The sequence below is a fragment of the Gymnoscopelus braueri genome (assembly GCF_963280865.1).
Source record: "Gymnoscopelus braueri genome assembly, chromosome: 18".
Classification (NCBI taxonomy): domain Eukaryota; kingdom Metazoa; phylum Chordata; class Actinopteri; order Myctophiformes; family Myctophidae; genus Gymnoscopelus; species Gymnoscopelus braueri.
Genome location: NC_137618.1, coordinates 34,022,258 through 34,033,676, shown reverse-complemented (window position 1 = coordinate 34,033,676; position 11,419 = coordinate 34,022,258). Strand labels below are relative to the sequence as shown.

The 11,419-nt window shown below is 38.7% G+C and overlaps 2 protein-coding genes across 2 annotated transcripts; both read right to left on the bottom strand.

Moving 5' to 3' along the window:
* Positions 1-15: 15 nt before the first annotated feature.
* klhl41a (kelch-like family member 41a) lies at positions 16-2,644 on the bottom strand. Its single transcript, XM_080412873.1, has 6 exons — positions 1,482-2,644; positions 1,221-1,378; positions 1,017-1,124; positions 700-885; positions 379-522; positions 16-254 (listed from the first exon to the last, which is right to left on the bottom strand). The coding sequence occupies exons 1-6, from the start codon at positions 2,565-2,567 to the stop codon at positions 143-145; spliced, it is 1,794 nt and encodes a 597-aa protein (XP_080268999.1). The 5' UTR covers positions 2,568-2,644; the 3' UTR covers positions 16-142.
* Positions 2,645-3,911: 1,267 nt separating this feature from the next.
* bbs5 (Bardet-Biedl syndrome 5) lies at positions 3,912-9,829 on the bottom strand. The gene is made up of 12 exons (XM_080412684.1): positions 9,680-9,829; positions 8,739-8,821; positions 8,558-8,623; positions 8,021-8,070; positions 6,900-7,027; positions 6,654-6,789; positions 5,465-5,560; positions 5,045-5,107; positions 4,830-4,964; positions 4,545-4,628; positions 4,274-4,297; positions 3,912-4,173 (listed from the first exon to the last, which is right to left on the bottom strand). The coding sequence occupies exons 1-12, from the start codon at positions 9,739-9,741 to the stop codon at positions 4,072-4,074; spliced, it is 1,029 nt and encodes a 342-aa protein (XP_080268810.1). The 5' UTR covers positions 9,742-9,829; the 3' UTR covers positions 3,912-4,071.
* Between the last annotated feature and the right edge of the window lie 1,590 nt (positions 9,830-11,419).

Sequence of the window (11,419 nt, the reverse complement as noted above, 5' to 3'; positions counted from 1 at the left end):
ATAAGGAAATGGGAATTCAAATTTATATGATTTATTAGAAAAAACACAACAAAAACTGGTATTACGCTCCTAGTGAGCCACAATTAAAAATAGAAACAAGAACACTGCTTTCACAACCAGAAACAAAAGTATCCTCCAATTGTTACAGTTTGGGCATTCTAGCAGCATTGAGGCGCATGGACACACAAGTGGCCCCTGCTGCATAGCGCATCTCCTTAATCATCCCACTCCACTCCTTATTATCTTCTTCATACCTATTAAGAAAAGAGACATTTGTTAGCAGCATACTGCACAAGTGAAACATACAAATATGATCCTACAGTATAGTCTTAGAATAGTGAAGTATGATCGTAATGTATTAAAGAAATGGACACTTACTGCCAAATGTCATTGATTTCGCTGGGGACTGCTTTGCCCTCCATCTCGATCACAGCAAAGCCTCCAACCGCATACAACAGCCCTCCACAGCTGATCAGATTGACTGAACTCCTCTCCTGGGGAAACTCTGTGAAGGGTGACCACCTGGAACAAGGCACATTTTGTTTCATTCATGGAAATCTTCCATATGATTACTGGTCCAAATGTATATGTATATCTTTCCAATGATGGTCTTGCCTAAATGGAATTTTATGAATTTAGAGATTCTAGGGCAGGCACAATATGTTTATTAATAAATGAAATATAACTATATGCACATACTTGTTGGTTCCAAAATCATAGGCTTCACATGAGTTGATGAGGCCGTCGTCATTGACTCCACCAGTCACAATAATCTTCCCATTGTGGATGACTGCCCCAAACATGGATCGTGGTGTCTGCATAGATGCCACAGACTTCCACTCTGACTTCTTGTGATTGTATGCAAACATCTTATTGGTTGCTTTGCTTTATTAGTGGGATAAAAAGATTTAGAAAAACAGTTTTATTCATGTGAAGTTCATACTTGGATACATATAACATTCAAAATGTGTAATTGCATGTTTTTATTATATATTATTTTGTCATTGCAGCCTTACTTGTCATCTGTTTTTCCTCCAATGCAGTACACAAGTCCGTTCTCATTGACAACACAGTGGCCGTGTATTTTCATGGGCAGCTTTTTGGTTTCAGTCCACTTCATTTTCCTAATGAGTAGATGTCACAATTATGAATATGTTCAAAATTATGAAATATACACAATATATACAGTAAATGTATCAATTTGGGCAATATGTACTCACCCCACATCATAGCACATGACAGAGTCAAGAGACTCATTGGACTGTAGTTCTTTGCCTGCTACAGCAAAGATGAGATTGTCACATTCCCCCATAGCAAACAGACCTCTGGGGGAAGGCATTGGTGGCAGAGCTATCCAGTTACTAGCGAGACTATCCATCTGTGAAAAACATTGTTTTGGTTACTGAATCTTTGGCAAAGAAATTCCATGAACAGTACATTTGAAAATAAAATTTACCAACGAGTGTAAGTTTTTTGGGTACCTGGAAGAAGTAGCACTGTAATGGGGCGTCTTTGTTCTCTTCATCTGCAAACAATCCTCCCAAGACATAGAGGTTATTCTTCTTTGATACCACACTGACGTGGTTGTGTGGGATTAGCTCAGACATTGCAGCCAGGAAGCATTCATTTTCAATGCCATCATAAGCCACGGCAGCAGTGTCACTGATCATCAGCAGCATGTCTTTGGCATACATGCCTTTTCTGCGGTTGTCATTGAGATGGCCAGGCAATATGCTGTCCTCTCCTTCACCATCTTGTCCTGTCTTTGTCTCCGGGAGTTTCCCAGAGAAGGCGTCTTTGACTTCTTTGATCTTTTTGACGAGCTCTGGGTCAGACTTGATGATGTCATCCTTCTCCACCTTTTCGTTGAAATACTTCTCTGGGAGCAAACGGAAGCGAATGCAGTCGAAGGCTTCGTCCAGTGACTTGGTGCGATTCTCCTTATCTTTCCTGACCCACTTCATCAGGGACTCGAACACAACCTCCTCTTTCTCAACATTCAGGGCATCTGCTCCAATGATCGCAAAGAGTTCATGAGAAGCCAGCTCCAGGAAAACATCATCGTTGACCACACTTTCAAACCGGTCTGCAACAAAGTCTCGAGCAGCTGCTGCCAGTCTGGGGCAGTCGTGCATCAGCGCTAGTCTGTAGATGGCCAGGCAGTTGGCTCGTGATAGTTTGTTCTGAAGGTAATTTACACAAACAGTGAAGACTGAAGGGATCTGGAAACGGTTTGCAACAGCAAAAATATCCTGCACATTGTCATCTGTGAGATCGATCTCTGCCGAATACATATAGTTCACTATCATTTCCATGATAGCGGGGTCCAAATTCTCGAGAACAACCTCCTTCTTGTTTTCCATCTGCTTGCCATCTTCTGAAAAGTAAAGCTCTCGGAAATAAGGGCTGCATGCTGACAGAATGAGCCTATGGCAGGGGAGGCTTCTGTCCCCTACTTTAAGTACACAGTCAATGAGCTTATTCTCATTCAGGAGCTCTTTTAGCCCATCTTGGAGCAAAGTGCTCTGAAACAAGCGAAGATCTGCCCTCAAGCCTTTAGCATCCATGCTGAATAGAAGGAAGTGGATTTCAGAGAGACTGTTATCAGCACGCTGTCCAAGCTGACAGAGAACTATAGGCCACCAGGTCTGAAGCCCCTTCAATATAACCATGCCCATCTAAATATAGCTCAGTGCTCACCACCCCATCTAGGAAGAATTCAGGTTGGCCAAATGCAAAAGCCGCCTGCATCACACAGCTGTCACAGAGTAAATACAACAGAGGATCCTTGTCACCCTGGTGGCAAAACAATGTTATATGACCTCACCGAAATAACCCATGAGTCAAAAGATCTATCTAAAGGAAATATGGTAAAACAATTAAAAACATTGTATGAAATGTGAGGAAAGACCCATTTGTTCACATGTTATAGCATTTACATTTAGACCTGTTTGTTGTGTTTACTACATGCTTTAGTATTCTCCAAACATCTCCAAACATCTAAATATAGAGAGAACTGATTCACGATTCACTGATAGAACTGAATGTAATCCTGTGTATAGAAGTATGGAGTGTGGTGTATAGTAGCACAACAATGTCATATGACCACACCGAAATAGCCAGTGACCATTATATAGTCAAAAGATCTATTTAAAGGAAATATGGTAAAACAATTAAAAACATTGTATGAAATGTGAGGAAAGGCCCATTTGTTCACGTTATACCATTTACATTAGACCTGTTTGTTGTGTTTACTACATGCTTTAGTATTCTCCAAACATCTAAAACATCTCCAAACATCTAAAATCTAAATAGGGTGAGAATAGAGAGAACTGATTCACGATTCACTGATAGAACTGAACGTAATCCTGTGTATAGAAGTATGGAGGGATGAGTCACTACTAGTGTCTAAATTTAGAGAGAACTGATTCACGATTCACTGATAGAACTGAACGTAATCCTGTGTATAGGAGTATGGAGTGATGAGTCACTACTATGTGTGAACAAGCCCAGTTAAGTATGTTATAAATTCAAATGAGTGTTTCCCAGGGGGAGTGACCTTCCTAGTAGACAGGGTCAGAGAGCAGCTGCATCCACACCAGGTGACATTTGTCCCCTACTGCCATTTCTAAAATACCTCAACTCCTCAGACAGTTTTGTATTTAGCCTGAGATCATTGTTCACAGAAGGAATGACTCAGAGTCCCATGTACAGTACAACTGACTTGTACCCTCATGATATAAATATAAAAGGTACATGCAAATTAAAATGAAATGAAATGTAAGAAGAAATTTAGTCATAAAGATGTAAAGATATATCTAAATATGTTTATTGACTAGTTTCACAATTCAAAATACATTATACATTATTTAACATATTCTACTCAATAGTACAAATTATATTTTAATAATGTACAGCTCAATATTTTCTAAATACAATTTGTACCTACTATACTGAAATGTACCCATAAACTTTGAGGCTGACCTATAAATAAATGATGGTAGTAATGTGTCATTACAGTATGTACATACTTACAACACATGCAAATATAAAACATTGTTCAAAATCATTTCAGCCCATAACTTCCCATAGTCCTTGGAGTGTGAAACCTTCCTTCAGCTTTTCAATGGCAATGCCCAACTCCTCAGAGAACACAGGCTCCCGGTCTTGTTGCTGTGGAATAATGATAAACAGAGTAAAGTGACACACTGGTTTTTAGATTACAGAATGTCCAAGATTATGTAACAGAACTGGGATGATTGTGACACTTTACCTTATTTCCATCTGCGAAGTAGGCCTTAAAACAAGCAAACACAAAAATAAGAACCAGTTCATAGAACAAAGTGAAAACACAATCAAATGAAGTCAGTGAGAGGTCAGAGCTACAGCTGCCTCGTGAGCACACCTGTGTTCAAACATGAGCACCAGGCAACACACTTTACTGTTTGTGCTTCATTATGTTGACACTAGCAACGTGCTATTTTGAGAGTGTGAAAACTAAATCATGGCATCCCTAAGGATGGATGAGTATTGGATCAACTCACAGTGAAAGCATCAGTCTGCTCATCAGGTTCAATCTCCACATCATCGGGTTGCTGTTCCACTGTCAGCTCTTCAAGTGGCTGAGGCTGGAATCATAGGTAGGAAAACGAGATCAACTGCCTGACGTACGTATGTAATGTAAGTGCAAAGCAAACAAGGGTGAATAGTTGAGTCACAAGTCAAATGCAAGTTTGTTTTAATTTAATTCAGTGTGCAAATGGAACCAAATGGACCCGTATGTGTCCATTTATTCCTAACTATCAATAATTTAAGAATTTTGTGTTTACCTTTTCCTCCATTTCATAGTCCACTCCAAAGATGGGGTTGGCAGAGTACACCTTATGTAGTGAGTTGATCTGCTTAACTGCATCTTGAAGCTTATCCATGGGGTCAATTTTAAACCCAAGCACATAGCCTCCAGTCTAAAACAAACACAACACTTTTTGACATTGGCCATAATATATACACATCATATTCAGAAAGAGCGATTAAGATTTACTACCTGCTGCGAGCTCTCTATCACCAACGCCAAGCCAAACTTTGAGTCTCTTATTCTGATGGAGCGCTTTTAGGGAGAAAAATAACATAAAACACTTTTTAGTATTGTAGTATTATTTTGTGTACATAAAATATTTGTATAGGGCTGTGTGAAATGTCCATCTCTGTCTGCAGCGCAGAAACTTTTATGTAAATAATTCACATTGATGAAGGTAGCTCTTGCCAAAACATTGGTGAAAAACAACAACAACACACACATCAGAGGAGAAGCTTGACTGCAAAGCTCTCAATTTTGTTTATACAAATGGGTCACTACAATATATTTGACCATGTAAGTATTCTTGACTCATTATCTCTGCTCTGTAAAGTCAGGTAGGAAGTGTGAGGTTTGGACCAGCGAGTTTATTTAGCATACTACACTTACAATCTGTAAATAAGGAATGCTGACGTTGAAGCTCTCATTCATATTGGCATGCCACACAATCCGGACATTGGTGATGAAGAAAGTTCCCAGATTTCCCTAGAAGCAACAAACACAAGAAAAAAACGTCAAGGAAATTGTTTCACTGATCACTGTCCTAAAAAAGATACTTTAGGCTACTGGTAGTGATGCAAACTTGTATGTCTGATACTACAAGGCTAAAGTGTCTTGACTTGCTCTAGTAGGGACACTTGGACACTTGGACATGAAGCCTGGAGGAAACGAGGATCGTTAGACATAATGGTCTATTAAATTGAGGTCCTTACTATAGCTCCTTTTTTGAGTGTCGAAATGTCCCTGTGCAAGACACTTAACCCTATCTTGCCGCCTTACCCCTTATGCCTAAACATTTTTTGCTTTTTTTTTTACTATTTTGAAAAACATTTGATTTTTTTTGATAATTTTTGGGGGCTTTTATCCCTTTTTGTTTAGGAAATGGGGAGAGAGATGGGGGGGGTGACACACAGCAAAGGTCGTCGGGATCGGGAATCGGGAGTCAAGCTGAATTACGGCCATAGGGGGGCGGCCATAGCTGAGTGGTTAGTGAGCCCGCCTAGGGAGCCAGAGACCCTGGTTGCCCCAGGTACGATTCCAGGCCACGCCAGCATATGTGTTGATGAAATGAAATTTGTCCCTGAGCAAGACTCTTAACCCCTAATTGCTCACAGGCCCTCATTGGAAACAAGCCCGCAAGGACTTTCATGAACGTCCTGTTAAAAGGAATTATCTTATCTTACCAGCGTATGCGCCTGGACCGCTCGGCCAGTGGGCACCCCAAAAAACATTTAAAAATAGTTCAAATAGTAAAATGCCTAAAAAGGCAAGATAGGGCCCACATTTAACCCCTTAACCCTGCTCCTAACTGATAGGATTGGTACTGTAAATGCAGAGGACAAATTTCACATATGTGCAAGTGTACAGTCAATGACAAAAAAATGAGGGAAAAGAACATTTGGGCTTGACTGGTCTGGACAAAGCAAGGGGAAGACAAAGATATGTATACACTACACATGAGAAGGTGAACCACACTTTGCTCCCCACATGCCGACCTGCATGTTAGCTTTGCTCTTCACTCTCAAACCTTTCACAAACACCCATAACACATTAAAAGTCTGAAGTAGAAACACAGTACCTGGTCACTGGATAAGTTCCACACTCCGTTAATTTTGTCATACACTTGTTCCTGAGGCAAGAGTCTGAGCTGCTTGTTTTGAATAAGAGCCCCTCGCAGTTTCAAGTCACGGTACATTTTGGATGTCTCGTAGGCCCTATAAACAAAACAAAATGCAATATATTATACACACATTCACTAACACAACATGCATTCTGATTTATGGAGTGACGAAACAGATTGAAACATATGATCATGATGCATTACCTGTGCACAGCTATGACCGAAGTAAACAGCCTTGGGCTTCCTGGAACCACATTTGTGAAGATGAATTCAAATCGCGTGTTGTTGGACTTCGTCAAAATGTAGAGAGCTTCAGTTTGGCCTCTCAGTTTCTGGAACAGAAAATGTTAACACTTGAAGGCAACTTGGAAAGGCTTGTAACACAGTCTATGTTTGTCTGGTCTAGCTTTCTTATTGCCCTGATCTGTAACCTGATCAAACACTTTTACATCACTGTTACTATTGGTAACGCATCTGGGAATGCATCTGTGTAATTTTTTTATTTGAGCTAAAAAGCATTATTTCACAGCAGATATACAAGCTCATAGCACGGCACCGAGTGGTAGATCTGCTATTTTTGAAAAATCGTGAAAATGTGTGCAAAATATATATATTCTTTTAAAGCAAACATTTTTAACTCAAATCTTTGCTTCTGGGGGTCCCTGGAACAAAATATTTTGAGATGGGGGTCGGCGGCCAAATACATATAATTTTGGGGGTCCTTGACATGAAAATGTTTGAGCACCACTGATATAGAAACATACGTTTTTCAGAAAATTGTTGGGATTTAGAAGACATTTGTATAAATCGGCTTCAGGTCTTCAGGATTAACTTAAATAAATTTTTATAGAACACAAGTATTACAAGAGCTTGTGACTAAATAATAACATTGGAACACAGGTTAATTTTTCCATTTCCTTAAAGCATTTTGCACATCCAAGGTTTCCACCCGACAGTGACGATGTGCTACATTCAGTCAGTCAGTGTACTGTACATTCACTGACTGAGCTTATGATACAAAGACTGATCTACAAAGACAGACTATTTGTCTGTCATTAAATGTTTCGATGAATTGAGTACAAAGGACCCCAATGGAAACAGCCTTTCTTGGGTTTAAAATCCTCTTAGCAGACCTTGTATTGAACTGTACTTTTCTCAGTTTCCTGTGCTTTTTTTTGCACACTGCTAATAAAGTATTCAATCAATCAATCAAACTGAAAGTACTGTATGTGACAGACAACCATGTATTTTGAGGCTGTACTAATATTCAAATACCCGTGTGATCATACATGCATAGACATGAGTGATTTTAAAGTTTTACTTACAGAGTTTGCTGTCCTTGTTGTGATGTTTATGATCGAATTGTAACCCACAGCTGATGAGAAAGAACAAGTGTCAATGATTTCAGCAGTTTTAAATGTTTTGTTTGCAAGATGGACAGCTGACAAGACTGCCACAGAATTGTGTCAATCAAGGGCTGCAACTATCAATCATTTTCTTAGCAATTATTCTATTGATAACTTTTTCGATTAATTGAATCATCGAGAAGCACTTAAAAAAAATCAACAAACTGATTAGTCACTTAAGCGTTATTTCATAATTTGTCGTACAAATTTGTCGACAAATTTGTCGTTGTGCAAAAATAGTGAAAATAGTATATATATATATCTACAAGCTCACAACGTGTCACAATGTGATATGTTGTGAGCTTGTACATTGGCTATTTTCACTATTTGCGCTTTGAAACAATATAGGGAATGATTATTAATTGATTATTTTATTAAATAAAAATGTATAATCTATTACATTACTGTAACACCCCCACAATCAAGCTACCAATTTATTTTTACATCAATACTCACACAAATTGACTCTGGGCAGAGCCAAAGAATGCCAGATGATCCTCAGGTTTGTTACCAAGAGTCTCCCTGCAAAGACCAAGAAGATAATGGTCAAAGTCTGTAACCAGCTTTCTTTTCATTTAAGGCTACCTCAAGGCTCGATCCTAAAAATGCTCAATATACTGTATCATGCATTAAATACCTCGATCCCCGTTGTTCCCTTTGGTGTCTTCTATGGAGTCAAGGCAGTCTATCAGTACCTCTCCAGTGCGAGTTTTCATTTGCCTGTTATTATAAGCAGTGGTGGGAAAAGTACTCAATTTTTACTCAAATACTTTCAAATACATCAATACTGTAATGTAGAAATACTCTGTTACAAGTACAAAGTACATAATGTGAAGTCCAGAATGCAAAATTTACAAAGTACAAAAGTATTGGTATCAAAATGTACTTAAAGTACCAAAAGTAGAAAGTACTTAAGTAAACTCATTATGCAGAATGTCCCATTTCACAAGTTTTCAAATCCATCTGGCAAATTAGCAAATCTGCAAGCTCACAATGGGTTGAAGCATTGTGTGAGCTTGTAGATCGGCTATTTTCAAATTGCCGAAATGTAGACTGGCTGAAGAAGTGGTTAATATGTTTTTTTAATTTTTATTTTTTTTACTAATAATCAAAATCTACAAAGTAACTTAGTAACTAAAGTTTTCAAATAATAGTGGAGTAAAAGTACAATTTTCCTCTAAGATGGAGTATAAGTAAAAGTACTGAAAATTGTAAATACTCCAGTAAAGTAAAAATACCTCAAAATTGTACTTAAGTACAGTACTTGAGTAAATGTACTTAGTTACTTTACACCACTGTGTAGCAATCATAGACTGTGGTAGCCATGGGGATTAGCTGAAGGGCTAACAGAAAATATGGTATGCGGTCGCTTTGTATCTATAACATAATAATAATCAACAGTAGCTGTTTACATTTCACAATCAGACGCAAAAAATTATGTAGATGAATAAAGATAGATAGGCCTATTAATGCTGCTATGCCTTTAGACTTTAGAGGTTGCAGCAGAGTGTATAGCGTAGCCAATTAGCTGCACCGTGGTGGATAAAAAGGCTGAGTAAATGCAATTGTGGAACTTACTGTGCTGTTATGTCGAATCTGACGTCTCTGTCCTCCCAAAGAGCATCCAAAATCGATGCCATTATTTCTGATCTTCAATATCCACCGTCAAAGCTAATGTTAATTGACCGAGTTAGATTAGCAGATAGACAGTTCCTTTGGTAATCTCAAAACCAGTGTTGCCAGATATTTCGAGAGAAATAAGCAACTAGGTCTATGAAAACAATCCCAAAAGAAGCGACTAGCTAGCCACATGAGAGTCGGATATTTGAAAATAGCCGATCTACAAGCTTGCAACGCGTCGCATCACGACGGGTTGTGGGCTTGTAGATCTGTTTTTGAATATATACAATTTTAAATATTTTAACACTAATTTGGTACAGGGGTCACATAATACTTTTAGATGGGGGGGGTCCGTGGACAAATGCATTAATTTGGGGGTCCTTGACAAGAAAATGTTTGAGAACCACTGTTTTAAACAACATTTAGGGAGCAAGCTTAAAAAACCGTAACCCAATATTTACAAGCAACTTTACAGAAAAAGAAGCCCAGAGTAGCTTATAATAAGCGGACATGGCAACACTACTCAAAGCTTGTCAAAATCACCGTGGTAACAGACGGCAAGAGAAAGGGACAAACAGAACTGTGTGGTAAAACAGTTTATGGCGTGTTCTTCTTTTGGCGTGTGATGGTTGGCATCCATATGCCATATATACCGCCATCTACTGTAATATATCAGAGCAAAAACTAATATAATACAGTGTTGTACATATTCATACCAGTAACCTGTAAACTGATTGTATGACATTCTGTATAGTAGTGTGTATATCTGTCTGTCTCTTATATGTCATCATGATTTGTGTGCATGGGGTTCTCATCTTAAACAAGCTCAGTGCTTAATGAGATTTCCAGTTTAGAAGACCTTGTATTGTGAATTTGTACTTCCATGTACTGTTATGTACTGTCATGTAGCCTACTGTTCTCATGTCTTACTAAATAAAGTACATCAATCAATCAATCAATCAGTGATCACATTCCCAACTCCATCCCCCTAGACCCAATATTGTCTGAGATGATGTGAATTCCCTCAGGGTATTATCCAGATATTCTCCATGAACATCCACATTCAGGAATCCTGGGGCCCATGGCTGCATCCAGCTCAATCTTGATTCTCTCCGACTTTGTTTGTATATCCAGTTATCCACAGCACAATTGTTGATGACCAGCAATGAATGCTAAATTGTTTCTTGTCCTTGTAAATGTTTTGATCAGTTACTTTCCTTTTTCCCTCTGATTCTTGCTGTATAGGCTACTGCCCTATCAGGTAACTGGACTGAACAGTGCGCACCTAATATTTATTTAATATAATATTAAAAAATATATGTATTTGAATTTGAATTTACTTTACAAATGATTGGAACACAGGTTCTTTTTTCCATTTCCTGAAAAGTAACGGTTTTGGACGTACAAGTTACCACCTGACAGCGACGATATAATACTATAAAAACTATTCATAATTCACATTCAATCAAAATCACATGCTCTCAATCAGGCACGGACTGCTGGCCATTTTGAAATTCGGGAATATTCCCAGAGGGCCAGTTGGTCCATGGGCTGGCCCTATCTTGTTTTTTTTGTGTTTGTTTTTCTGCTGACAACATTAAATGTATATGGCGCTCTCTCGCACACAGACTCATGCATGTTGTCATGGCCTGACGATTGAGCAAGAAATAAGACAAGCAGCTATACCTCGGATATAAC

Excerpts from the sequence above, each read along its gene's own strand:
- klhl41a (XM_080412873.1), bottom strand. The coding sequence starts at position 2,567 with ATGGATGCTAAAGGCTTGAGGGCAGATCTTCGCTTGTTTCAGAGCACT. Across the intron at positions 1,379-1,481 it reads TACAGTGCTACTTCTTCCAG|ATGGATAGTCTCGCTAGTAA; the intron begins GTACCCAAAAAA and ends TGTTTTTCACAG. Across the intron at positions 255-378 it reads GAAATCAATGACATTTGGCA|GTATGAAGAAGATAATAAGG; the intron begins GTAAGTGTCCAT and ends TTTTCTTAATAG.
- bbs5 (XM_080412684.1), bottom strand. The coding sequence starts at position 9,741 with ATGGCATCGATTTTGGATGCTCTTTGGGAGGACAGAGACGTCAGATTC. Across the intron at positions 8,624-8,738 it reads AGGGAACAACGGGGATCGAG|GGAGACTCTTGGTAACAAAC; the intron begins GTATTTAATGCA and ends TGGTCTTTGCAG. Across the intron at positions 4,298-4,544 it reads AGCAGACTGATGCTTTCACT|GCCTACTTCGCAGATGGAAA; the intron begins GTGAGTTGATCC and ends GCTTGTTTTAAG.